Genomic DNA, 27,837 nt, shown 5'->3' with positions numbered 1-27,837 from the left:
TATATTGAATGTATCCTGCAGAAGTCAGTTTCACAGCCAATCACAGGAATATAGCTAGGGCCCTACCAATTCCCAGCTCATTTTGGTCAAATTCATAGTCACAGGATTTTAAAAATGATAAATTTCATTTCAGCTATTTAAATTTGAAATTTCATGGTGTTGTAATTGTAGGAGTCCTGACTTGAAAAGGAGTGGGGAGGGGGGAATCACAAGGTTACTGGGGAGGGGGTGTGGGTTGGTTGCTGTACTGCTACTCTTACTTCTGCGCTGTTGGTGGCAGCACTGCCTTCAGAGCTGAGCAGCTGGAGAATGGCAGCTGCTGGCCAGGAGCAGAGCTCTGAAGGCAGAGCTGCTGCCAGCAGTAGCGCAAAAGTAAGGGTAGCATGGCATGGTATGAGCACAGAAGTAAGGATGGCAATACCATAACCCACTAAAACAACCTTGTGACCTCCCTGCAACTGCCTTTTGGGTCAGGACCCCCAATTTGAGAAACACTAGTCTCCCCCCATGAAATCTGTATAGTACAGGGTAAAAGCACACAAAAGACTACATTTCATGGTTTGACACGTTTTTCATGGCCATGAATTTGGTAGGGCCCTAAATATAGCTTTGGAAGAGAGTTACATATTCCCCAGGGTAACAGCCACTACAGTGATATTAGTTAGGAAAAAGCTAATAGGGATGCTATTCTAGTCCAGGATAAGGAGCAAAGCTTTTTTTCTTGAGAGATCACTTTCCTCCTTGCATGGATGCAGAAAATGGAGAGTTATATTTGTCAGCGAATCATCTACCACCCCAGGAAACAAAATTCCAGACTAGCTGGAGCACTGACACTGCTGTTCTGGCAGCTCCTACAAGACCTAATTAACATAACATCTCTGAACTGTTTAGTGTTATGCCTTACACAGCTTTAAACGAAGACAGTCAAACTAGCTCTTAACTGCTGAAAGCATGGCCTAGTGTTTGATGCCTAAACTTTTGGGCTGTCATTATTTGATAGTTACATTGAGACTGTATTCTTGTTCTGTTTCTTTAACCTCAGGCCCTGGAAGAGGAAGTTAAGGAGTTCCTCACTCAGCTCGCTGGGAAACCACCACCTATTCAAGTCAACGAAATCACCTGCAGCATCCGTATCAAGGGCTATTTTGACAATGAACTGAAAGAGTGGTTGTTGAACAAGGGGTTTTAAATAAACCAACTATCCTGTTTTCTTTGTGCTGATTGATGCTATCTATCCCCTTCTGAGGAGGATGTGTTTTCTTGCTCAGAGCTATTCTCGACCCAGATGAACCAGTCTTACTTTTTATGCAAAAGCAGCAAGGATCCACAGGGGCACAACAAGGTCCCAGTAACCTCCATATTACACTCCATCCAGAAAAGGGGGAAGTGTCCACATAATGTCCTAGTAGCACAATGCTTTTTGCCAAGAGAGGGAGCTGTACTATAACATCCCCATGAAAGTGAACAAAACTCCAGTCTCTGCTGCGCTGAAGAACAATGTCTGATTAATTGCACGTTTATTTATACCACATGAAATGTACAGGAAAAGTTTACAAAATGACCCTTCCCTGGGTGACTGTTGCAATAAAGTTAATTTAAAAAAAAAAGTTCTGCTCTATGAGCTCCAATAAGGGATCATTCCTTTGTTGCTGCTGCCAAATGAGTTCAGCTTTTGGATCCCCATTGTGTTGCAGTGAGGCCAGTTTGAGTTCACTGTATACAGGAAGGGATTCTCAGACATTTCCATCTAAAAGAGATCAGTTCAGTGCAAAGAGGCAGTGCCCACCCTGGCTGCCATTGGAGGTGAAGGCCAGACATGATCTAACCCGGTTCATAATGTGGGCTAAGGAAGGAGTTAGGGCAGCTCACTGCAATGAGAGGAGAAATGGGGCTTTTTAACAAGGCAGTTCAGTTTCCCTCTCTTACAAACAGTCAACAGCCACTTTCCTTTCACTTCCCTTTCACTTCTTGTTTTCTTGGAAGCAAGTGTAAAGTGGCTGCTCCTTGATCTTTAGAACTGGTCACGCGTCTCACACGGTGTCACTTTCAGCTCTGAGAGTAATATTGGCTGTAGTTCCATGGATTTTGATACCCATAGACGCCGTAGTTCTACATTTGAAACAAAAGAGGTATTAGTTATTATCAGAGTGGGGTGAAGCATGAGACTAACTTCTCCCCCAGCACCAAGGAAATTCCTTTGACAGTGAGGCCATCATAAAGAATTACAGTTCTACAGCACCCTTAACCCAAAGGATCCAAACACTATACATAAAGGAAGCACTTCATCCATCTCTGGAGTTCAGTATGACCACTCTAAACAGCTCACAGTAACAGTGGATGAGGATAGGAAAGTGAAGAGTCTGCCATACTGGATCAGACCAACCATTCATCTAGTCCCATATCCTGCAGTAGCTGCCCTGCTGTCAGAAACTATCATGGGATCATCTGCCCTTAGGGGAACTTCCTTACTAACACCAATCAGTTATTGGGGCTGGAGCAGGGAAGTTTACACCTTATGAAGGCTAAGAATGTGTAATTGTGGAGCGAATCCCATAGGCAAATAAAACTGGGATGAGAACAGGAGGTCAGTGAGTCAATGGTAGAGGTGGGAATAAAACCTGAGAGCCCTGACTTCCTGTTCTAGCCACAAAAGCTCATTCCCCTTCCAGAACTGGGACTAGAACACAGAGGGGCTGAGAGTTAGCCCTCCTGCTAACCACCAGAAAACTTTCCAAGCTAGGAACAGAACCCAGGAATCCTGAACCCCAGCCCTTTGATCCGATCACCAGACGACACACTCTTCTTTATTAAAGACCCCAGAACTTTGTTAACAGACAGTTCAGGTTGCCCAGCCCTGCCTTGTGCTCTTCCAGAATGTGCAGAGACACTAATCAAAAACCTTTTAAAACCAGAAACTACAGACCTAAGGCACATACTACCTCTTCAATGCAAACATAACTCTACCCGCTACCCCTCAGCTGGCAATAGCTCCTGGGAATGGATCAGTAAGGGTGGCGGTGAAGAATAAAATTACAAAGAGAAATGGTGGATTTTCCATATCTTCAGGTCTTCAAATCCAGACTGGATTCTTTAGTCAACCACAAGTTATTGGGCTCAATATAGAGGTAACTGGCTGAAATTCTCTGGCTTGTGTTATACAAGTGGTCAGACTAGAAAATCCAATTTTCATTGCTTATCTTAAAAGCTATGAATCTACAATAAGTAGATACAAGAAAGTTCTAAGAGAAAGTGCCATTGTGTTTTCCAGAAATCCAAATTCCAGCATTTATTTGTATGCACACAACCTGCGTTCAGTGTTAGATGTAGCTCAATGAATGGTGGAGAGATTGGTTGGAGCATTGGTTGCAGACCTGTTACTCTGATATGAGGGGTGCACATGTACCTTGAGGGATTAAGTATGCCCCTTTTCAGTGCTGAGTTCTGCAGGTTGTGTCAACAGAGGTACACCAGGGTGTCTTCTTGTCAAAGGGATTTTGGTGGTAGTCTGTGGTCTTTAAGGCTTTGTGAGGGATAAATGAAGGCAATGTCTCAGAAAGAATCCTCATGGCAAGGGTGAAGGGGAGGTAAAATTTAGCAAGGCTGAAGTGGTTTGTGTGGAGTAGGTTTGTTTGAGTGTAAGTACCTCTTGTTCACCACACCTGACCTAAATGCAAGGATTGCCTTAGCAAAAAGGTGGCATTAGACTGGGTTCTACAGTGCTCATGTGCTCTGTAGCATCTGTGAAGGGACAGTGCTAGTATGGGTGTTATTGGCATGGTAGAGCATTGCTCAAAGAGGGCAGATTTAAGGTTGCTTTGTGGGGAAGGACAAGGGATTTACCTTAACTCTTCATTTCCTGGTGTTCTGTGGTTTAAACTTAGCCACTCTCCAAATTCTGGAAGGGCACAAGACACCACTAAGGTAACCTTGACATTTTTAGGCGTTTAATTTCCTCTTTTTGTTTTGTTTTTTTTAAATAATCTCTCAGCACCTCTGTAATACAGCCTACTTCTCCGCTGTTCAACATCCAACACTGACCCACTAACCCTATCCCCACATCCCCATAAGACACAGCAAGTTTCAAGATAATCTGAGTCACCATGCAGCAATCATCTTAACCATTAAGCAACTCGCAACCTGAACTATAGCAGAGCTGCTGTTCTGCTATAACAGGGAATGGACATGGGAACATGTCACACACATTTATTTCAATCTTGCCAGAGGTATTAAAATACAGGGCTCAAAACACCACATTAGTGCCACACTGCTGACCTGATACCAGGTGCTGTAGTTATAAGCGGCTGCTGGATTGGTACTCATATCTCCACCCATCAGTGGTGGGATGCCTGCAGTAGTGACCGCAGGGGTGACCATCCCAGGAGAGTCCTCAGCTCTCAGCTTTTTGTCTTCTGGTTCATCAGTGCAGCTGGGAAAAAATTTAAAATGCAATCAATAACTCAGTTCATAGCACAGGACCTAGAGGGGTCTGGAATCAGAGAGAGGAAACCCAGTATGGTACACAGCACCTCCTTGTCTGGGCTCTGGGGTGAGCATTACTTCATTAAGGATGTCTATCATCAAAAATGCTGCTTAGTCTGTGTACAACAGTTGGCAAGCAGAAGTCTTAACTGAGTAGGGTGGCATTCAAGATTAGATACGGACAGCTATGGTGCACCATAAAGCAATCAGGACTGGGAGGAACCTCCTGTGTCAAATCCAATCCATGCTATCACAGGCAACCTCAAGTTACAATCCTGTTTATAAACTTAGGAAGGTCTATCTTCAAACTACTTTGCCCCCACCCACTGCCTCTACTGGCAGACTGTTCCATAATATCAATCCTCTGATTGTTAGTACCCTTCTAATTTCCAGGCTAAATTTATTCTTGGCCAGTTTATCTCCATTTGTTCTTGTGCCATCATTGTCCTTTAGCCTCGACAGCTCTTCTCCCTCCCTGAGGTTTATCTCCCAGTGTATTTATAGAGAGCCATCAGATCCCATCTCAGCCTTCATTTTGGCACGTTAGACAAGCCCAGTTCTTCCAGTCTCCGCTCATAAGACTGGTTCTCCATTCCCGTCATCCTAGGAGCCCTTCTCTGCACACATTCCACTTTGGCTTCATCTTTCTTGAACACAGATGATCAGGCTTGTACACAGTTTTCCAGATGAAATCTTACAAGTGCCTTGTCCAATGGCATTATTACTTCCCTATCTCTACTGGAAATCTCTCACTTGATAGGATTGCATTTGCCCTTTACATGGCTGCATCACATCGGTTGCTCTCAGTAATTCTGTGATTGACTAATACACTGACATCTTTTCAGTGGGGGGGCGGGCGGGTGGGTAGGTATGATCCCATATCCCAACCCCCAAGCATCGTCTCTGGCTTCTGCCCAGCGGGGAGGGGTTCTTGGGATTTCAGCGCCGTGGGGTGCGCCTAGTGGGGCTTGGCACTTCAACAAGAGTGGGGCTGAAGCCCGAAGCCCCGGGAGGCATTCTCTGGCTCTCAAACGTCTGAAGATTGTCATATTTAGCTTGGAGGGTCAGTAAGTTTGGCCATCCCGATGTAGTTCTTCTTATATAATATTCTGACCCTCCTCTCTATTCATGACACTTCCCAATGTATGAGAGGCTGTTTAAAATCTGGTAGCATCTGTGCCTTACCCATTCTCAGGGGCTCTTTTCCTGGTCATCTGGTGTTTGAGGAACTTCTGGTGTTCATCATACGCTGTCAGCAAGCTGGGAAGACAGAAGGGGAAAGATGGTCAAGAACAGGAGAACTTCCTGTGTGTGTTTCAGTGATTTTACCAAAGTTTCCACTGGTGAGAATAGAAAGCTTTCCGCCTCTAACTTTGAAAGTGCTTTGTTTTGCCCCAAGCTTCCTTTGGCCCTTGGTGCTCCCTAGCAGAGGTGGGAATAGAAGTGGCGTGCTAAACTCCAACCACTTGAGCCAAGTCTTTACCCCCAACAAGATGGGTATTTTACTCCTGCTGAACTCATTCCACCACCACTGGCCTGTTGAGCAGCTGGTCAGACTTGTGGTTCCTTCTGGCTTTATAACCTATGAACGAATGATTGGCTCCCTTATTGGCAGATTTGAAAGATGGAAGATTAGGCCATCAAGTCTCAACTACTGTCCCTAGTGGTAATTCAAGGACAAGGGGCTGGTGTTAGTCACCCTGTGACCGATCTGACGTTTGTGGATGCAATTAACCCAAAGTCAGTTCCAGGCTAGAGGATTCTGGGTGTAAGAATAAAGGGCTTAATTCTTTAGAGCCATCAATCAGGTACCTTTCACCAGAGAAGAAGAGCCACAAGAACACTCCCCTCTGTGGGCACTGGGATGGGAGGCAGTGTGGCCTAGTGGACAGTACTCTGGACTGGGATGCAGGAAATCTTGGTTCTATTACCAGCTCTACCACTGGCCTTTTGGGTGAACTTGGGCAAGTCACTTCCACAATATATGCTTCTGTTTCCCCATATGTAAAACGGGGATAATGATACCAGCCAGCTTTGGGCTCTACTGATTAAAAGCATTGTAGAAGAGTTAGGTACAGTAACTCCTCACTTAACGTCATCCCAGTTAATGTCGTTACATCACTGATCTATTAGAGAACATACTCATTTAAAGTTGTGTAGAGTCTGCTTGTTTGGCCGTGGGGGCTTGGAACCAGGGTGGGCCGGCAGCCCCCCTATCAGCTCCTCTCTGGCGGCCCCACAGATCAGCAACTCCCCCTCCCTCCCTGTGTCTCCCGCCTGCAGCAATCAGCTGTTTTGCGGCATTCGGGAGGCTCGGGGGAGGAAGAGGAAGGAGCAAGGACACAGTGCGCTCAGGGGTGGAGCAGTGCCTGGGGCAGAGCTGGTGGTTGAACACCCCCTGGTACTTTGGAAAGAGCAGCAAGAGGAGCAGCTGGATGATCCACCCTCTTTCTCCCTCTGACTTCACCACCTCAACCAAGCTTCACAATCATTATTGCTGAGTACAGTATTAAATTGTTTGTTTAAAATTGTTTAAAAAACTTATACTGTATATGTTTTGTCTGGAGAAAAACATTTCCCTGGAACCTAAACGACCCCCCTCCCCCATTTCCATTAATTCTTATGGGGCAATTGGATTCACTTAACATTGTTTCACTTAAAGTTGCATTTTTCAAGAACATAACTACAACATTAAGCAAGGAGTTACTGTATTATCTGACTTTTTGTACCCAAGAGGTGAGGGAACAGAACCAGCCCCATGCAGACAGGGTGTTTTCTTACCTGTGTATGCTGGACCCAAAGTCCTCAAGGAACTCCACTCTGCGCTGTGAGAAGACAATCTTGGTCTCCTCAGGGAGGCCACTGCTCAACGCTCTCTCAAAGCAGTTCATGGTGTTGCCTTCATTCTGCCTGACATCGGCGCTGAACTCTATCTCCAGGAGGTTGGTGTAGAGCTTTGCATTTTCCTGTGTGACATAGGGGAGAGGGAGAGATGAGAAATGTGGTGCTTGGCCCAGGTGGAAAAGGCATGTTCAGAAGGCACCGGGGAAGTCTTGTTGAAATCTCCCTGCTTCGGTCTTCATTCTTAGGACCAAGGATGAATGTCCCTCAGCTCCAAGAATTATGGGGTGATCTCTTCTGCACTCAAAAATTCCCCAGCTCCTTTCATCCTGAAGGGCTTCATCATCTACCTATGGGACTCCCTCCTGCCCTACTAAAATGTAGCTGCCTCTGAACTGGAGCGCAATAGCTGTTGAGCCGCACAAAAATACCACACCACGATTTAGTACAAGAAGCAAAAGAATCCCACACTGAGTTGCAAGTGTGAGAGAGTGTGTGTGGGGAGGAAGAAAGTAGATTCAATAAGGCAATAAGGCAGAATGGACTGGTCCAACCTGGAATTCAGCCAGGGACCCTGTCACTAACAGAAGCCAAAATGGCTAATGGTTGGTTGTTGCCCTATGATCCTTGCTTATCACACCCCACACCCCCATAAACCCCCAACCTGACTGTTCTCATATTAAAGTTGTTTGAATGGGCCACTCCAAGAGTCAGGCAGAAGTGTGGTTTAGTGACTGGAGCACTGGGAATAAGGATACCTGGGTTCTATTCCCTGCTCTGCCATCACAGGCACATCCTTTCCTTCTCAGTGCCTCAGTTCCTCTTGTGACACTGGCAGGCCACAGGTGCCAACTGCTGCCCAGGCTGTAGGCATAAGCTAAGAACCAACAAACTCATAGCTGGAGACCAGACCAGTTCACCTGTATGTTCATTTTGCTCATTAGTCTTATAAGAACGTATTTAGTGTTTAGACTCTATGAAAGCTTGTCCTGGGGACTTGGAAGCTGAACGAAGGAAAGAAAACAGTCATGGGAAAATTTTCCATCTTTTTGGCTGTTGAACTCTGACAGGGGCAGAGACTCTAAACTGAAGCCAGAGATCCCCAGGGTCTGCCTCCTGGGTCCGCCCTGAAAGACACTTTGAATTGACACATGACTGAAAGTCTGTCACTCTTAGGATTTACCTGGTAACATTTGTGTGTAAGTTTGTTTGCTTTAACCTGTAAATAATTCTTATTTCTTTTGCCTAGTTAATAACCCTTTAAACAGTTTATTAAAGGACTGGCTATAGGCGTTGTCTGTGGTGTAAGATCTAGGGTACCAACTGATCTGGGGTTGAGAGTCTGGTCTCTTGGGACTGGAAGCAACCTGAATGTGGTGTGATTTTTGGGGTAAGTGACCATTTAGCACTAAGTCCAGTTTGTCTGAGTGGCAAGATAGACTGTAGAGTCTAAGGGGACCGTCTGACTCCATGGTAAGACCGTTATAATGATCTAGGAGTTCACGTTTGTTACTGGGTTCGTGAAATTTAATTACAGAAAACACCACCAGTTTGGGGTGTCTGCCTTGAGGTTGGCACTCAGAGTCATGAGTCACTCTGGACAATGTGATACCCCTCACTAAGCTTGACTACTTGACTACTGTGAGCTCTTTGGGGAGGGATTCTTTCTCACTAAGTGCCTATGCAGTGCCCGGCATCACAGAAGGATGGCCCCCTAATCTTGGTCAAGATCTGCGTGTAGTGCCTAGCACCCCCTCAATCTTAGCTGGAGCCTAGATGCAATCAATATACTAATAAAAATATGCAATTATGCAGAACAGTCTTCCACAGCATCTGTTCCCTCCTGGACAGAGACAGTATCTCACCAAGAAACCCTAATGCATTGTCTTCTTGGGAGCATCACCCTCCCCTTCCCAAAATCTCACCGGGTCTTTCTCTAGTGCTTCCATGAGAACCTTCCGAGCCTTTATTAGATTCTTCTGCACTTTCAGCACCTGTCGGGCCAGCTTGATGGCATAGAATGAAGCCAGGGGCATCCCCTCATTGTCCCGTATGGCTTCCTGCAGCAGAGCCTCAGCTGCCTCCAGGTTGCCGTGTCGTCGCTCCAGGCTCACTCTCCGCAGCCGAACCATAGCCAGCCCTGGGATGGATTCCTCATAAGACTTCAAGATGCGACGTGCCTCCTCCAGGTCTCCTGCACAGATGCGGGAGAGGAGAGAGAAAGAGGTGACAGTGGCAGTGAAGGCAGGCAGCATGGCAAGCACATGTGGTGCTCTGTGAATTCAGAGGCTATATTTATTTTGCTTTAAATCTATGTTGTACGAGAGTCTCACTCGTTTCAAAGGCAAAAAACTTACCACACTAGGGGGCTTAAAGGGTTTAGCGGCATTTTCCAAATCATCTAACCTCCGCTTTAAGCCTGTAAAGACTGAAGGGGATAGCGCACCATCACGGATACACATCATGGTCTTGGCTTTGCAATTTAAACATGGTACAGGCCAATATTTGCAATTGAAATCAATATAAATCTGAAAAGAACACATTTTAAACACATGGACACAGCTAAAGCAAAGGGTTTCCGGCCAAGAAGCTCCTAGGTTTCTGTATGTCCCTTACTAGGCAGCAGTTCACAGATTAAGGCCAGAAGAGACTATTAGATCATCTAGTCTGACCTTCTGTATAATATAGACCGGAGAACCACCCAGTTCCCCCTGTGTGGAGCGCACACGCTTATAATTGACTGAAGTATCTCCCAGGAAGACATCCAGTCTTCATTTAAAGATCTCAAGGGATGGAGAATCCACCACTTCCCTAGGGAGTGTGTTCTGATCGTTAATCATCCTGTCAAAAACATGCCTTATTTCTAATTGGAATAGGTCTGGCTTTAACTTCCAGCCATTGGTTCTTGCTCTGCCTTTCTCCAGTAGTTTCCAAACTCCAGCGAGTTTGACAGTTTCAGCCAGGTCCCTGAATCCCCAATTGGCCGGGAAGAGGAATCTCACCTGTACATGGTGGCCAAGAAATACTGTACAGAAGTACAGTAGGCTAAAGAGCCCTTTAAGTATCCAGTATTTCTCCCCCCCACCCATAATTAAGTCACTTCTTGTTGATAAGTTAAAGAGACTGAGCTCCTTAAGTCTCTGTAAATAATTTTTTCCAACTCTTGAATCATTTTTGTGGCTCTTCTCTGCTGGAGGTTTGAAGACAAGCACCCAACTTACATGTGAGTTTACAGAAAAGCGAGCCAGAGCCAAGATTTACAGAAATGACTAGTGATTTTGCTCAACTTGAGACATCTTAAAGGAGCCTGGATTTTCAAATTGCTAAGCACTCAACCTCTAAGAAAACATCAGTTGTCACGCTGGGCACTCAAAACTCACTAGCTGATTTTGAAAATCTTAGCCCAGCATTCCCAGATTCTATTGTCCGCTAAGCATTCTGGAAGAGACTAGCACACGAAGAGCTAACTTTAGAGTCCAGAACTGAACCGGTCATGTCTGCCCCTTAAGATTTGGCCTCAATCTTTCAAAGAGTTACTGAGCAGGCTGGTTGTGAACACACACAAAAAGGGTTGGGTGGCAACGTGAAATGTCAATGAAAAACTCTGTCACCTCCCCCACTATTGAACTGCTTAGTAAAGTCAACTTCCAGCTAACCAAGGGCTTCTCAGGCCAGCAGATCAGCAGAGAGGTGCAGATAGGGTAAGTTTCCTCTGACCTTGCTTCTCTTCAAATGCAGCCCACAGGAGGTGGATGTTGGGCTTCCTGGGGAGGTGGTAGCCACAAGCTCGTTGGAAGACACTCCTGGCCCCAGCCACAGTGTGGTTCTCAAGGTATTTCGTGTACTAGATTAGAAGGGGTCGGGGGGATACAAAGAGGACATGGATGCGTTAAGGTTGCCCACTTCCTGTGGCATAGAATGTATGAAAGTCTGCTACATCAGCTTGTATTGAGAAGGTTATGGTGCACTCACGTTAAGGGGCTTAACACACCTCTCTTCAGAATTTCCTGCACCCTCTTAGGCAGGTAGGAAACACGGGCAGATAAAAAGCAGCAACGGAATTTAAAAGAAGGGTGTTAGAATTTTGCTCCACAATATACATGCAGAATAAAAAAAATAAATGAAACGTTTGGAAATCCGTAAGAGAGCACCACTTGAACTCATGCTCACTGCACAAGTAATGTGGGCAGCAGCCAGGGTGGGGAGAGGGATCTCATGCCCTGGTGCAGAATTAACTCTCTGATTCCCAGGGGGCATTTAATACCCCCACCCCTGCAAGATGCTGCTGGCTTAGTCCAAGAGCTAGGGGACTCTGCCCAATGCTAAAGGGGAGCAGAATTACTAAACCCCTGCCTAAGTGCTAGAGGGTGAAGCCAATCTACTTTAAACCAGTGAAACAAGAGACTGCATCCAACCATTCTGTTCCAGCTCTGAGCTGCCGTCCCAAGGGGTGGGCTTGCTAAGCCCTGTAGGCCAGTGTGCCCTGGGGATTTAACAGATGCTCCCCCCTTTACCCACAGCCATTTTTTAAAAAAGCAGCAGGGGTCTTCAAGTTAAAATTTGCTCTTATCAGCTGCAGAATAGGGACACAAATCCTCCCAAGGCCTGCTACCTCCATCCAAAGCCAATCCACCCTCCTAGTCATGGCATTGTTGAACATTTGGGACTGCAACGAGGCTTTGGCTTATCTCCTGCCTGTCTTCTGTGAATAACGAAATACGGTAAACTAACAGATCCATCTTCCATGGCTAAGACAACACACAGCCACTGAGGATATTTTTTAGAGCATCCTCTTAACTGCCTTAGGAGCAGAGATGGAGGAATGTGTGGGGAGGAGGGGAGTAGCGCCGCCCATCTTCAGCATGAAGTCAGCAGGATTCAGATATGCAGAGCAACCCCCAGGGAGGAGGGGGAAGTGGGAAGGGGCTCACCTTGATCCAGAACTCCTCGTAGAGGGCACAGGCAATGACGCAGCGCTCAAAGAGCACAATGGTGCGCTCGTGGGAGCCATTGGTAATCTCGTAGTCCAGGTAGTCGCGCCAGTTCTTCAGCTGTGCTCTTTCCAGCGGTTTGACATGAAAGTATGGCCTCTTGATCTGCAAAATGTTTGGGATGGGGAGGAATAAAGAGAGATTTGCAAGATAGACAGGAGGGGGGCTGCAGAGGAAGCAGGCTCAGTCACAGGGTGGGGGAGAGCTAACCTAGAGAGTGAGTTCTTAGGGGCAGGTATTGCATTTAGTTTTACAGTGCCTTGTACAATGGAGCCCTGACTAGGATCCTTCGATGTTACAATAAAGATACTACACTGTAGAGCAGACATTCAGAGCAGCATTCAACCCAGGGAGGAGCTAATGGAGGGGCACCATAATGGTACATCCTTCATCTATCTCCCTATAGTTTGCTAAATGCTACCCAGGCAGCAAGTGCAGCCACCTTTGGGGGCATGAGATGAGAAACCCCCAGTATACAGCAGCAAGGGAAGAAAATTTTGGCCAGATATCTCCCTTACAAAGAGCACTGTGAAATCTTATGTCCATGTAAAGAGAGGTGCTCAGGTTAAGGCCCCATGACTAGAAGCCCCCGACTACAGCTCCATGTTCAGCGTTGCTGCTTCCAGAAGGATGAAGGAGTGATTCCACCAGGGGAAGTCTAGGTATGTCTAACCTAATACTTAGAGCACTGAGCCATCCCCTCTGGCTTTCTATCTCTCCATAAGAGATGGCCTGTGCGAAACAGAGAACGCACAAGAGCTTCTGTGAATTCCTGCCAAAACAATGCACGTTATTTCCTCTTCACGGAACAGAATCTGAGGCTTCTGCACATAGGGACTGGGGTATCAGCTCAGATAGTGGATGCTGCTAAGCACGTAGCCCATGCCGTGGAGCCTTGCCTACAGCGGAGTCCATGGTTACCTACCCCTTCCTCAAAGTTCCAGCGCTTGCTGACTTCTGCCTCATTCTGGGTGTACACTTGCTGCCGGATGGAGATAACGAGCTCCCGGATCTTGTCCTGGTCCAGGTCTCCCTGGAAGATGAACCAGTGCAAAGAGATGGTGATAACCTTATGTTTCTATAGCATCTTCCATCTCATTTAGAGCTTAAGAAGTCATGTGTGAAAGGATCACTAAACATGGCTGCCCCAAGGTGGAACACAGCCATGCTGCTAACACTTTAAGACAGTCAGTGAAGTAGACTCCTTAATTCAAATGAAATTGAAAGGGGGGAATTTCAGGGAGCCAGCACATAGCTGGAATATGTTGGAATATGTCCAGGAGAGGGAGGACCACATGCTATCTTTGACAAGAACTGCCAGGGCATCTTTAGTAACAAGGATCTATGTTTCACATCTTAATCCCTTCCACCATGCTGGGTTACGAAGGCAAAGGCTCACAGCAATAAGTGATCCACGCTGAGGTCACTACCACCAATTCCTGCAGTTCTCCAGGATGGGAAAACGCTCCAAAGTGAAAACCTTGAGTACTGTGCAGGACTTCGCATACAAAAACTGAGGAAATTTCAGATTGCACTGGGCAGTCTATAAGATGCAATGTAACACAGAGCAGGCTCTTGACGGGGGAAGAATAGTCAATTCTACAGCAATCTCTCCAGGTCTATTCAAGAGTGAATAGTGCACTGGACTGGGAATCAGGAGAGACTGGACTACTATTCCTGGCTGTCATTTACCGCTGTGACACCCTGGAAAAGTCCCTTCTCCTGTCTTTGTCTCCATTTCACCCCCTACCCTTTGTCTATTTAGATTCTAAGTTCCGAGGGGGGGGGGGGGGGAGGGAATGGCAGACTCTTTCACTAAGTGTTTGTCCAGCATCCTGCAGAATAGTCCCCACCCCCAACATTGGTCAGGGCCTCTCTGTGCTACCATAACACAAACAACAAACATCAACAATACCCACCCGGACAGCAGATGTCAGCTCAGAATAACTGTCAAAGTCTGCATCATTTGGGTAGGAGGCTGAGAAGCGTGGTACCTGGGCATCAGCTCCTGTTTCTGGCTTTACTTCCACCCCCGGAGGCAGGTCTTCCCCAGGTGGCACCTCCTCCACCTCTGTCTCCACACTTTTCTGTACTGTCTCCGTGGTGATCTTGGATTGCAACCACAGCAGCTCCTCTGCAGACAGGATGTCTTTGGGGGAGTTGCTCATCACGTGTTCCTTGAACCTGAGGCACGGGAGGAAGGAACAACAGCTGATGATGGATACCAAAGCCCACTCAAGTCAGAGTGAGGAGGCCCTTTAAACCTGGTCATTCAAACTGCTTAGGAGAGTCTAAAACAGAGGAACTGCTGTACCCAATCAGCTCACCTGTCTGCCTGAAGTGGTGTCCCACTCAGCCATCGTATTTTATACAGCAAGCTAATTTGGAGGCATCTGCACCAATTTTTATGTCGTTTTTCTTAGGTCATTACCACAGTATCAGAACACCTCACAATTTTTAATGGATTTATCTTTGCAACACTCCTGTGAAGTAAGACAGTGCTATTACCCCTGTGTTACAGATAGGGAACTCAGGCAGAGAGAGACTAAGGAGAGGTCTACACTGCAATCAGGAGGTGATCCAGGTAGATCAAAGCCAGCTCAAGTAAGAATAACAGTGAAGCCACAGAAGCATGGGTGGTGGCCACCTGAGTATGCCCCCAGGATCCCAGGTGGGTGGGGCTAGCCCGTGCTGCCAGAGCTTATCTACTCTTACTCAGTGAGCTAGCTCTGATCTAGCTAGCTTGGGTACATGTACCCTTGCTGGCAGAGCTGGGAACTGAGCCAGGTCTCCCAGTCCCAGGCTAGCACCCTAACCGCTGAGCCATCTTGCATCTCTCATCTTCACCTCCAGTTGTATCAGAGCAGCCCAGCATCCGCTGTATCAGACCAGATGGACAGTGTGGTCTCTTGCTCAGAGTAAACAATGCAGGGTGCTCCAGAGGAAAATGTACAACTCCTTAATGCATAACAGTTTGATACTACACTGCATGTGTAAATATATGTGATAACATATACTCCCCACCTCCCTCTCTGAACCAGTTAGCAATCAGCTCATGCCTTGAAGATGAAGAATCACTAAGCATGTTTAATCCTTTCTATGCTCTCTGCCTCCAATGTCCTGTCACAGAATTCCACAGCTCAACTACTCAAATTGGCAGCAAGTGGGTAGAGGAAGGATTATTCAGCAGTTAGGGCACTAGCCTGAGACCTGGGTTCTATTGTCTGCTCCCTCAGACTTCCTGTGTGAACTTAGGCAAGTCACTTAGTCTCTCAGCTCCCCGTCTGTAGGATGGGATAACAGCTCCACCCTACCTCACTTGGGGGGGAGGGGCGCAAATTGCGAGGCCATTAAAAGATTGTGAGGCACTCAGATGTTGCAGGAATGGGAAAATCTGCCTTACAGAAAATGGCGACCATCGACTTCTACAGCTAGGAACTGAGCAATTTGGGAGAAGGACGTGCAGGGGGTTGTCCCAGAAAATCTGGGATGATTTACATGTTGCAAAAGATAAATTTTTGTGAATTTTTTGTGTGAATTTAACCTCAGTAGTAAGTTCCACACTGAGCCATAGAAAGGGTAGTTCTCCATCTACAGAATAGGCCAATAACTCCACCAGATTAAAAGAGAGACTGGATACTTATATGGACATCAAGAAAATCCAGAGTTGTAATAACTAATGACAAATATTATGGAAGGAACATTAAACCTCATGCTTCAGGGGTTAAGCCAATCTCTAACTATTAGACATCAGGAGCAGTCTAAATGTGGGGACCAGATTATTCCATGTCTGCTAATCTGGGTCTTTTTATGCCTTCTTTTGAAGCACCTGGGATGGACCACTGTTGCAGACAGGATATTGAACTAGACGGACCTTGGGGGTGATCCAGTCTGGTAATTCACAAAGTTTAAGACCAGAAGGGACCATTAGATCATCTAGCCTGACCTCCTGTATAACACAGAGCAGAGAATTTCAACCGGTCACTCCTTTATTAAGCCTAATTTCTATGTCCAGATAGAGTACCAGCAATGTGAGTTTCTCTTATGCTATCCTGCAAACACACCCCCTCTAGGGAAAAGAGGGAAGGTCAGTTTAGATGGCCTACCCCTAGTCAACACTTAGCCTCTCTGCAAAGACTACCAATAGAGAACCAATCACTGCCAAACTGTGGTGGTTGTTGCTGAGACTCAGGGATTTGTTTCATCCTGAATGAGACTTACTTTTCCCAGTGGTGGCTGTACAGCTGGGTTGGTGTGGAGAGCACTCGGTCATAAATGGCTGTGATGGCCTTCAGGTCACCTTGCTCCTTCTCCCACTCCACATACATCTCCCACAGTTTGTCTGAGCGGAAGTCCATTCCTGCGGCAGCCACTGCTGATTCAAACACACTGTAAGAGAGAAAGAACATCCATTAAACAAGAAAGGCAACATGATCTAACGGGTGGGGCACTGGACTGGCATTCAGGAGATCTGAGTTTTATTCTCATCCCATGGGCAGGTTGCTTCCCCTCTGTTTCCTCTCCACCCATTGTCTTGTCTATTTAGACTGTATGCATTTTTGGAGCGAAGACTTGCTCTCCCTATATGTCTGTACAGTGCACCACATTATGGGGCACCAATCTTGCTTGACCTCTAGGCACCACTGCAGTACAAACAGCCACCCCAAAGAAAGCAAGATCCCTGGATCTTCTAGTAGCTCACTGACCCAGCCAATATTACAGTCTCCCCTAATGCCTTACACAGTGTTGTCCTGTGTTTTCAATGTTCTGGTTACGTACCTATGGATCTTCTGTATGGACTCAGGAAGGTTCATATCTAAGGTGGCCTGTAGGTAAGAGATGTAATGAATCCAGAGGTCCATGCTGAGGGGGATGGACTGCAGCCCTCGTTCGAACACCTGCAGAGCAAAAGGTTCTGACAATGACTGAAACGAAAAGAAGCTTCATAATGCTCCCTCCCATCTGACCCATGTGAAAGATGCTGTGGTATATTCAAAGACTATTAGACTGATTTCATAGTACTGTATGTATCTGTGTGTGATCATTAGCGATTATATTCCTAGCTAAAAGGGTAAGGTACACAATGCTTTCTCCAATAACTAAAGGAAGTGGGGTAACTAACGCAAATTCCTAATACTGAAACAATGCAGCTAAAGTCTTTTGAAGATTCAACCTCTTGGGGAAAAAAAGCACACAGACTGCTCTGACCTGGCTCAGAGGCCTTAGCAGACAAAGGACTTGAAGCAGCACAAAATAACAACCCCGACCTGAGATATGGTCATAAACCATTCAATAACTGACAGGCATGAGACGTTTACCAATACAATCAGACTGCATGAGAAGACCCCAAGTATTTTTAGACCTGCCATGGTCTCCACATGAAAGAAAGGTGACCACCTGGTAAACAAGACATGCATATAAGCTTTTATTGTGAATAACTGGTACTTTGCTTTACGAAAACTGGCTGGGGACTGGATAATTCTGTCATTGAGAATTGCAGGTAACTGAAGACAGACCAACTGAGGCAATCCAGTAAATTGCAGGGGTCTGCACCTAAGGACCTGGTCTGGAGAGAGAGAATTGTGGTATTTCACCCTGAGAAAGGGGACTGCTGGAGGCCTGACACCTAAGTGTGGTGCCCTTGAGGAGATGAGGGGGGTCAGAGGTGCAGTTAATTCAGGAACTGTGCAAGACCAGTCCCAGGGAAGAGCACCTTATTGGCCACCAGCTCCTGGGAAACCAGTACAGCACCAAAGGAGGCAATAATAAAAAAATAGGACTGGAAGGGACTCAGGAAGTCATCTAGTCCACCCCCACCGACCATCCCTGACAGGTGTTTGTCTGATCTGCTCCGAAAAACCTCCAAGGACGGGGATTCTACAACCTCCCTAAATAATCTGTTCCAGAGCTTAACTATCTTTAGGGTTAGCACGTTTTCTTTAATATCTAGCTCTCCCTTGTTGCAAACTAAGGGAATTACTTCTTGTCCTATCTTCAGTAGACATAGAAAACTATGGCTTGCTCTCCTCTTTATAACAATCTTGTACATATTTGAAGATTGTTATGTCTCCCCTCAGTCTTCTCTTCTCTAGACTAAACATGCTCAATATTTTTAACTTTTTATTTTCAGTCATGTCTTTCTAAACCTCTCGTTTTTGTTGCTCTCCTCTGGACTCTCTCCATTTTGGCCATATCTTTTTTTAAAGTGTGGTGCCAAAAATCAGTCACAGTACTCCAGCTGAGGCCACATAACTGTTGAGTACAGCAGAGCAATTACCTCCTGCATTTTATATACATCATTCCTGTTAACACATCCCAGAACAACATTTGCCATTTTTGCAACAGCATCACACTACTGACTCGTATTCGATTTGTGATCCACTTTAACCCCCAGATTCTTTTCTGCCTCGCCAGTTATTCCCCATTTTATAGTTGTGTGTTTGATTTTTCCTTACTAAGTGTGGTACTTTACAGTTGGCCTTCTTGAATTTCATCCTATTGATTTTAGACCACTTCTTCAATGTATCAAGGCCATTTTGAATTCTAATCCAGTCCAAAGTGCTTGCAACCCTTCCCAGCTTGGTGTCATTCTCTAATTGTTATAAGCATACTCTCCACTGCATCATCCAAATCATAAATGGAAATATTGAATACTACTGGACCCAGGACTGACCTTGCAGGACCCCACTAGATATGCCCTCCCAGTTTGACAGGGAACCATTCGTAACTACTCTTTGAGAACAGAAACTAAACACAGTCTTTCAGCCAATTATGCACCCACCATATAGTAGAGCATTTTCCCCTAGTTTGCTTATGAAACTGTCACGTAGGAATATGTTAAAAGTCTTACTAAAGTTCAGACATATCACATCTGCTGATTTCTCTCCTATCCACTAGGCCAGTTACCTTGTCAAAGAAAGAAATTAGTTTGTTTTGGCATAATTTGTTCTTGAGGAATCCACGTTGGCTGTTACTTAACATCCTATTATCCTCTAGGTGCTTATAAACTGACTGTTTAATTTGTTCCAATATCTTTTCGGGTATCAAAGTTAGGCTGATTGGTCTATAATTCCACAGTCTATAATTCCACTTTGGTCTATAATTCCAAATCAAAGTTAGGCTGTTTGGTCTATAATTTCTCCCTTTTTAAAGACAGGTGCTATGTTTGCCCTTCATCAGTCCTCCAGGACTTCACCCATCCTCCATGAGCTCTCAAAGATAATTGCTTATTGGCTGAAACAATGCATTCCTGCTATATAATTACCAAGTCACCTGTGACAGACACCAAGAGGGACTTTTGCACAGGCTTTGTGAAGAACTCCTGGCCCTATTGCATTTGGTCCATTCAACAAGGAGTTAGCCACTGGGGTAATCAACCTTGGAAGGGCTGCTGTAGCACAGCACAAAGAAATCCCAAATAATTCTCCCCCCTACCTCCTCTGTCTCCTTGCTGAAGTCGAAGCGCCTCTCCATGTCTGCATACTTCTTCCAGTAGCCGTAGCAGTAGGGGTAGCGAGCAAAAAAGGCGTCGAAGGCTTTTCGTGCTGCAAAGATGTGATTCTGTATAGAGAGAGGGTAGTAGGAGGGGAACGAGCATGTGTGAAGAGCCCTGGAACTGGGAGAGCTGGAAACCAAACCCTGCCAGCCCCAAAGCAGCCTTACGAATAGAGCTGGTAGGAAAACAAGGGTCCCTCCACCCCCCTCACAAAATATCATGTTTTTGCCTGAAAATTGAAGTGTTTCAATTCTGAAACGTCACTGTGGTGCCTCACAGGAGTTGTAGTTCAGGTGTCCCATGCTCCCATTCTCCCCCATAGGATGGGCTCCCTTAGTCAGACTACAACTCCCATGATGCACTGGAGTCTCCCCCTCTTTGTGATGGGACACTGTGCATCATGGCAGCTGCATTAATGCAGTGAATCATAGAAGATATTGTCCAGCTCCGAACCACAACTTCCATGAGACACTACAGGTGCGCTTCAGAAATTATACACTTGGGTTTTCTGCTGAAAGGTTTCTGGTTTTCAAGCAGGGTTGGTGATTTGCCGGGGGGGGGGTGGTGGGTGTTTGGGTTTTTTGGTTGGGTTTTTTTTTTTTGGTTTTTTGTTTTTGGAGAGAAAGCAAAAAATAAATTCCATAGACAGCAGACACTTCTCAAAAAGTTTCATTTAATCAAACCTCCCAATTTCCATTGAAAAACAGTTTTGACTGAAAGTTTTCGAACGAGAACATGTTGCTCTTACTTAGCACTTGACAAACCCTAATTTGGGTTTACAATACAATAAGCTGCGGGAGTCTAAATACTATGTTACCACACCACTTTCAAAGGGAAACTCCATCAATTTGCAGCGAGCCTTAGGCTCTTCCAAATTATCCCTTGTATAATGCTCTTTCAGGTGGCAATTTGATCTTTCATCTGAAGATCTGCAAGGTCCTTGCATTAAATCTCTCACTAATTAGTACTGAAACTTGCAATACCTCTTTAAGAATTATCCTATTAAAATTAATCAAAGGGGCTAGAACAAATCTAACCCTTGACAAACCAGGTGCAATACCAGAGACTTCAATGAAGTTGCATCTGTTTGTGGCAGGGCTAAATTAGTCAGACCTTAAAATGGCTTGTAATTAGGGTGAAGCAAAAGTGCTGCACATAAGTGACTCATCTTACAAATGGGAAAACAGACACAGATAGGTGAACTGTCACAAAACAAGTTAGTGGCAGAGTTGGAAACAGAACCTAGGAGTCCTGTCCCTTAGCCATCTGCTGCGCTAACCATTCAATCCCACTCCCCTCTGAAAACTGGGAATAGAATACAGAAGTCCTTACTCCCACCCTCCACACTGCTTTAACCATTGGACCCCACTCTTCTCCCAAAGCTGGAAACAGATCCCAGAAGTCCTCTCTGCACAGGACCCTGCTCTATTAGACAACGCATTCCTTTTTTTCTAAATTAAAGGAGTTGCTACTTTTTTGTAGGAATTATAAACTTCACAAACTTGTGGCACCTGCGCCACTGTTAAAAAGCAAATGCAGTAGACAAATTAACAGCCCCATGCACCAAGAAAGTTCACTCCCTACCTCTTGTTCCACATACTGCAGCAGTTCAGTCCATGCCGTGAAGTCATGAGGATTCTCCTGAGCTGCCTTCCAGTACTTCTCAAACTCCAGAGGGTATGAGAGGGAGGCTTCTTCCGCTGCCACAGGGGTAGCCACTGCTGCGTGTTCTTCCTCGGAGGCAGGATATTGACAGTTCTCTTCACTTGCATACGGGTCCTTGAGCCCTGACACGTTGGCTTCGGCGTTAACTCCATTGCACCCTTGCGCTGCTTTGGTGTCTTCCTGCTTACTGTCACTTGGTGGTTTTGGGAGCAAGTCTTGGTTGGGACCTACAGCATCAAGATCAGTGAGGAGGTGAGGGATCTATCTTGGGTTTCTCTATCTTGCTGCCAAAGATTACCATCTTTTAAGCATATGCAGCAGTGAAATATTGTATCAGTTGTGTCAACATTCCCTGACATACATTCATTACCCAGCATGTGTCAACATACTGGGTAAAGAACAGAAGCAAAGGTGTGTGCACCCTTTAATTCTGCTTTTATCTTGGAGCAGATAAAATAAAAGACAAGACAAGCCTCCTCAATCTTGTTTTGCTTCATATACCTATACCATGTCCATGACATCTGATAGTTCTTCTGAGAGGTGTAAACACCGAAGTCAGAACCACACCAGACCTAGATTGATATCTTGTCTCCAAACACTACAGGATGATTGATGGAAAATGCAAGAAACCCCTGCAGTGGATAATTATGTAATAACCTGCCCATAGGGTAAGTTTCTTTCTCTTTCTGAGGCAGCCAGCAGTTGTCTTACATGAGAAGGACCAGAGGGCCCAAAGTGATCTAAATAGGAGCATCAGGACAGAACTGAACAGAGCAAAAACTTCAGGCTATATACCTGAATATCTAGAATCATCTCCTAATGAGGAGAAATTCAGATTGTAAAAGAATCAATGGTAAAAGCCTCATTGCTTGAGCCACCGAAAACTGGATGGTCAAAGCCCTTGAGAATATATTGCCGAAAGCAATCCTACATTTGCTAAAAGGGAGATGAGAAAGCAGACTCCAAAGTGATCTGGCATATCATCATTAACTTCACAACACAGATTACTGGAAAGGAGAGTCATTCTGTAATTAACACACACCTTACTACCAGGTAATATTTTGGAAAGAAAATTAATATACAAACTACAGCTCCTGAGTAAACTGGGAAGGAATGTAATGTTTCTTTGGTGTTGGAAACTACTTCACCCTCTTATTTGTACTGAAACGGGAGCAAGTAATGTGGTTAAGAAAGAAAAAGCTATTCCCCAGAGCATTAGACTAAGGATGGGTGAGTAGGATTATGAGGTGGGGACACAAGAGTTCTATGTACTTATATGGTCCTCATCACAATAGTATCTAAACATCTCATAATCTTAATGGGGGCTTTTTATCTTTCAAAACAACCATGTGAGGTAAGGAACTAATTATCCCCATTTTACTGAAGAACAAGTTCTATTAAGCGACTTGCCTTAGATCACACACGAGTTTGTGATTGCACAAGGAACTGAACCCAGGTTTCTTGAGTTCTACCAGTCCAACATTCCTACCCTAGGAATGTATACCTAGAGTGTTATACAGAAGGGGAGCATGGATGAGGAACATTATGAGTAGCACGGTGAAGATGCAAACCAAATTGCTTTGTTGTATTTCTCAATTGCCTTCTATACAATTTCTTGCATCTTCCTCTGAAACAGCTGGTACTGATAAGTATCAAAGATATAATACTGGACTAGACACTGCTCTGAAACAGTCTGGCAACTCCTAGGAGCCTAATTTTTCCAATTAGCTTTTCCTACATTTTGTTGCAAAATTAGTTCCAGTGAAAGGTACTAGCTTGACAACCCCGGAGACTAAGGCCCTAGGAACATTTCCCCAGTACAGCTATCCCAGTATACTATGCCAACAAAGGGCTCCTAGCGTGGATGCAGCTTAGGCCAGCAAAGCTGCACTGTTATGGTCTAGCTTATTTCAAACCCCCAAACAAAAAACACTACCGTATACAAGTAAAAGTACTGTTCTGCCGGGTGCAACTAGGCCATTTGGGCATTGCACCTCTTCACCTGACCAACAGAGCTGTGCCAGCAGAAGTCTGTAGCAAAGACATAGCGTAAGTTCTCCAATTCTCCACAGATCAGGTGTCACCAGGGGCTGTAGCAGGGCAAGCTGCCTCACCCTATCAACATACTTCAGCCCTTACACAGAAGCTAGCTCCAAAGGTGTTCAGTCTCCCTGGTTCATGCAGTCCCTGACGTCTCTGGGAAATCGACTAAACTCAAACTTGGGGCACACAGCCCTCTGAATAGTCACTAATTTTAAAGTTTTGAGCCTATCCCCACACCTGTAGGTAAGGTAGAACCTAAATGGGTTACATTTTTAAGAGGCAAGGTTTTGCTCTGTGATAAAGCACCAAAGATGTCAAATGCCCCCACTCCAATAAGTACCCAATATATGACAGCATTTTAGAAAGTGAGTCGTCTTCATACAAGCATCCCACCCAATATCTTCGTTGAAATCCATCTCTGTCAGCAAAGCTAGCTAATGAGTCTCTCCCACTTAGAACACACTTTATAAACTAGGTTTCAGAGTAGCAGCCGTGTTAGTCCGTATCCACAAAAAGAACAGGAGTACTTGTGGCACCTTAGAGACTAACAAATTTATTAGAGCATAAGCTTTCGTGGGCTACAGCACACTTCATCGGATGCATAGAATGGGACATATAGTAAGAAGATACATAAACACATACAGATAAGTTGGAAATTGCCATACAAACTGTGAGAGGCTAATTAGTTAAGATGAGCTATTATCAGCAGGAGAAAAAAAACTTTTGTAGTGATAATCAAGATGGCCCATTTAGACAGTTGACAAGAAGGTGTGAGGATACTTAACATAGGGAAATAGATTCAATATGTGTAATGACCCAGCCACTCCGAGTCTCTGTTCAAACTCAAGTTAATGCTGTCTAGTTTGCATATTAATTAAAGGTCAGCAGTTTCTCATTGGAGTTTGTTTTTGAAGCTTTTCTGTTGCAAAATTGCCACCCTTAAACCTTTTACTGAGTGGCCAGAGAGGCTGAAGTGTTCTCCTGCTGGTTTTTGAATGTTATGATTCCTGATGTCAGATTTGTGTCCATTTATTCTTTTGCATAGAGACTGTCCGGTTTGGCCAATGTACATGACAGAGGGGCATTGCTGGCACATGATAGCATATATCACATTGGTAGATGTGCAGGTGAACGAGCCCCTGATGGCGTGGCTAATGTGATTAGGTCCTGCGATGGTGTCACTTGAATAAACATGTGGACAGAGTTGGCATCGGGCTTTGTTGCAAGGACAGGTTCCTAGGTTAGTGTTTGCTGTGTGGTGTGTGGTTGCTGGAGAGTATTTGCTTCAGGTTGGGGGGCTGCCTGTAAGCAAGGACTGGACTGTCTCCCAGGATCTGTGAGAGTGAGGGATCATTTTTCAGGATAGGTTGTAAATCTGTGACGATGCGTTGGAGAGGTTTTAGTTGGGGGCAGAAGGTGACAGCTAGTGGCGTTCGGTTATTTTCTTTGTTGGGCCTGTCCTGTAGTAGGTGACTTCTGGGTACTCTTCTGGCTCTGTCAATCTGTTTTTTCACTTCAGCAGGTGGGTACTGTAGTTCTAAGAATGCTTGATAGAGATCTTGTAGGTGTTTGTCTCTGTCTGAGGGATTGGAGCAAATGCGGTTGTATCTTAGAGTTTGGCTGTAGACAATGGATTGTGTGGTTTGTCCTGGATGGAAGCTGGAGGCATGTAGGTAAGTATAGCGGTCAGTAGGTTTCCGGTATAGGGTGATGTTTATGTGACCATCGTTTATTAGCACTGTAGTGTCTAGGAAGTGGATCTCTTGTGTGGACTGGTCCAGGCTGAGGTTGATGGTGGGATGGAAATTGTTGAAATCATGATTTCACCACACAACAAACACACTAACCCAGGAACCTATCCTTGCAACAAAGCCCGATGCCAACTCTGTCCACATATTTATTCAAGTGACACCATCGCAGGACCTAATCACATTAGCCACGCCATCAGGGGCTCGTTCACCTGCACATCTACCAATGTGATATATGCCATCATGTGCCAGCAATGCCCCTCTGCCATGTACATTGGCCATACCGGACAGTCTCTATGCAAAAGAATAAATGGACACAAATCTGACATCAGGAATCATAACATTCAAAAACCAGTAGGAGAACACTTCAACCTCTCTGGCCATTCAGTAAAAGATTTAAGGGTGGCAATTTTGCAACAGAAAAGCTTCAAAAACAGACTCCAATGAGAAACTGCTGACCTTTAATTAATATGCAAACTAGACAGCATTAACTTGAGTTTGAACAGAGACTCGGAGTGGCTAGGTCATTACACATATTGAATCTATTTCCCCATGTTAAGTATCCTCACACCTTCTTGTCAACTGTCTAAATGGCAGGTTTCACAGTGGCAGCCGTTAGTCTGTATTCGCAAAAAGAAAAGGAGTACTTGTGGCACCTTAGACACTAACAAATTTATTTGAGCACAAGCTTTCGTGAGTTACAGCTCACTTCATCGAATGCATTTTCTTTTTGTCTAAATAGGCCATCTTGATTATCACTACAAAGTTCTTTTCTCCTGCTGATAATAGCGCATCTTAACTAATTAGCCTCTCTCCGTTTGTATGGCAACTTCCACTTATCTGTGTGTGTGTATATATCTTCTTACTATATGTTCCATTCTATGCATCCGATGAAGTGTGCTGTAGCCCACGAAAGCTTATGCTCTAATAAATTTGTTAGTCTCTAAGGTGCCAAAAGTACTCCTGTACTTTATAAACTAAGGAATGAAATTCCAAGCAGACCATGGCAGGAAGAAAAACTACTCACAAGCAAAATATGTGCATGAAAACCTAGGCCCCACTGCCTTAAATTTGGAGCATGTCTCTGTCTGGGTCATCAGTCAAAAATTACTTTTTTTGTGTGAATACTTCAGAAGGTGCCCCACAGGGCAAAATCCACTGCACTGTGAGACGATGGGGAAAGAGACACAAAAGTGAAGCAATATGCTCTACATCTACACCACAAATGGAGTTAGGGAGAGGAGTAGAACTCAAGAGATCAGGCTCCCAATTTCCTACACTCACTACTAGGAATCACTCCCCATCCCAGAGCTGAGAATAGAATTCAGGGATTCTGGCTTCCCCTGCTCTCTCCCCTAGATCCTCCCCAAAACCAGGAATAGAACCCAGGAGTCTCTAACTATTAAGCTTTGTCATTTCACAGTATCAGACAATGAAGAAGGTGAACTCATCAGTCCTATGGCCTCCAAAAGAACCACACATAGGTCCGCTATTTATACGCAACCCAGAAAGGAACCAACTCCAGTTTCCCTGCTGTGTAACCAGCCTGCCAACAGATTTATCCCATAAGAAGTTAACGGTTCAGACTAATCCAGCTGACACAGTTGGACCAGCAAGAGATACCAAACCCTCCACCTCCCCAGGGAAGGCCATACATCAGAGATCATCCCAATACAGTGATCCCTTTTGGGGTGCCCCTCCTCAGCCCAGGAAGCACCCCACCCTTTCCTCTCTGAACCATGCTACAGCATTCCCCCCCTCCACCAACAACACCATAGGTCCCATTGCAGAGGGGTGTTTCTCAGCTCCAGCAGTTCTCTCCCACCAGGTCCTATCCCAGAAGTACCTTCCCCGGGGAATCCCCCTGAAGAATCCCTCCTCCCCCAATCCCCAGGAGGCCCTCACCTCTCGGAGCACTTCGCTCCCCTAGCCCCAGAGAGACCCCTCCACCCCCAGCCAGGCTCCTGGCCTTCCTCTTCCCCCTGTCCGCAAGGGGACACACTCGCTCTTCCCGAAAGTCTCCCTCCTTCCACCAACCCCATACCAAGAACTCCTCCCTCCTTCTGAGAGAGACCCCGGGGGCCAACTCTCTTCCAGGACTCCCTGCACGCCAAGGGGATCCCCCCAGCCGAGTCCTTCCTCCCACAAGCCAGGGTCACCCGGTAAAGGAACTCCCCCGCCCCCACCAGCCCGCTCCTCTCCCCCACCCTCGGGGAGGAGCTTGGCCGGGGACTTCTCCCGGCCGGACCCCGAGCAGCCCCCCTTTCCCGCTCTCACCACCAATGTCCAGGCCGCTCTCCCCCCTCTCACTTCCCCCGCCGAGGGCCCTCTCGGTCCCGGCTCCGCCACAGCTTGAGCTCCCCGCCGCCTCCAGCCCCTCAGCCGCCATCTTGTCCCGCAGCTACTACGGCGCCACCAACTGAGCCAGCAGTGCGCATGCGCCCGTCACAAGGACCCGGATGGGGATGGGTAGTCCGCCGGCGTCGTACAGGAAACTAGAGAGAGTAGCGGGAAACAGCCTGGAGCGGCCCATCACCGGTTCGGGACGCCCACCAAGACCATAGAGACCTGGCGG

The 27,837-nt window shown here is 45.8% G+C and overlaps 2 protein-coding genes across 4 annotated transcripts in view; one reads left to right on the top strand and one right to left on the bottom strand.

Annotated features, from left to right (window-relative positions):
• The window catches only part of MRPL49 (mitochondrial ribosomal protein L49), a 4,925-nt gene extending 3,318 nt beyond the window's left edge, over nt 1-1,607 (top strand). For both annotated transcript variants that reach the window (XM_027832492.3, XM_007070343.4), the window contains exon 4: nt 1,043-1,607. In XM_027832492.3, the coding sequence (XP_027688293.2) occupies nt 1,043-1,189 (147 nt within the window). In that variant the 3' untranslated portion in view covers nt 1,190-1,607. The remainder of the gene's footprint in view (nt 1-1,042) is intronic.
• Nucleotides 1,501-27,837, bottom strand: LOC102941138 (pre-mRNA-processing factor 39). 2 transcript variants are annotated; one of them, XM_037904856.2, is made up of 14 exons: nt 27,540-27,837; nt 21,391-21,698; nt 19,746-19,871; nt 17,091-17,209; nt 16,533-16,700; nt 14,306-14,495; nt 13,237-13,344; nt 12,252-12,416; nt 11,038-11,164; nt 9,246-9,514; nt 7,261-7,445; nt 5,665-5,739; nt 4,273-4,426; nt 1,501-2,109 (listed from the first exon to the last, which is right to left on the bottom strand). In XM_037904856.2, the coding sequence occupies exons 1-14, from the start codon at nt 27,649-27,651 to the stop codon at nt 2,047-2,049; spliced, it is 2,169 nt and encodes a 722-aa protein (XP_037760784.1). In that variant the 5' UTR covers nt 27,652-27,837; the 3' UTR covers nt 1,501-2,046. The 2 variants fall into 2 exon arrangements, with proteins under 2 accessions (XP_037760784.1, XP_027688292.2); XM_027832491.3 differs by having other exon boundaries at nt 14,231-14,495; nt 27,540-27,744.

This window comes from Chelonia mydas, chromosome 7 (genome assembly GCF_015237465.2).
Source record: "Chelonia mydas isolate rCheMyd1 chromosome 7, rCheMyd1.pri.v2, whole genome shotgun sequence".
NCBI lineage: Eukaryota > Metazoa > Chordata > Testudines > Cheloniidae > Chelonia > Chelonia mydas.
The sequence above is the reverse complement of the archived record's forward strand: the minus strand, read 5'-3'. Positions and strand labels throughout refer to the sequence as shown.

Excerpts from the sequence above, each read along its gene's own strand:
- LOC102941138 (XM_027832491.3), bottom strand. The coding sequence starts at position 27,651 with ATGGCGGCTGAGGGGCTGGAGGCGGCGGGGAGCTCAAGCTGTGGCGGA. Across the intron at positions 14,496-16,532 it reads TACAGCCACCACTGGGAAAA|GTTCAAGGAACACGTGATGA; the intron begins GTAAGTCTCATT and ends CCCGTGCCTCAG. Across the intron at positions 5,740-7,260 it reads TTTGGGTCCAGCATACACAG|CTTGCTGACAGCGTATGATG; the intron begins GTAAGAAAACAC and ends CTGTCTTCCCAG.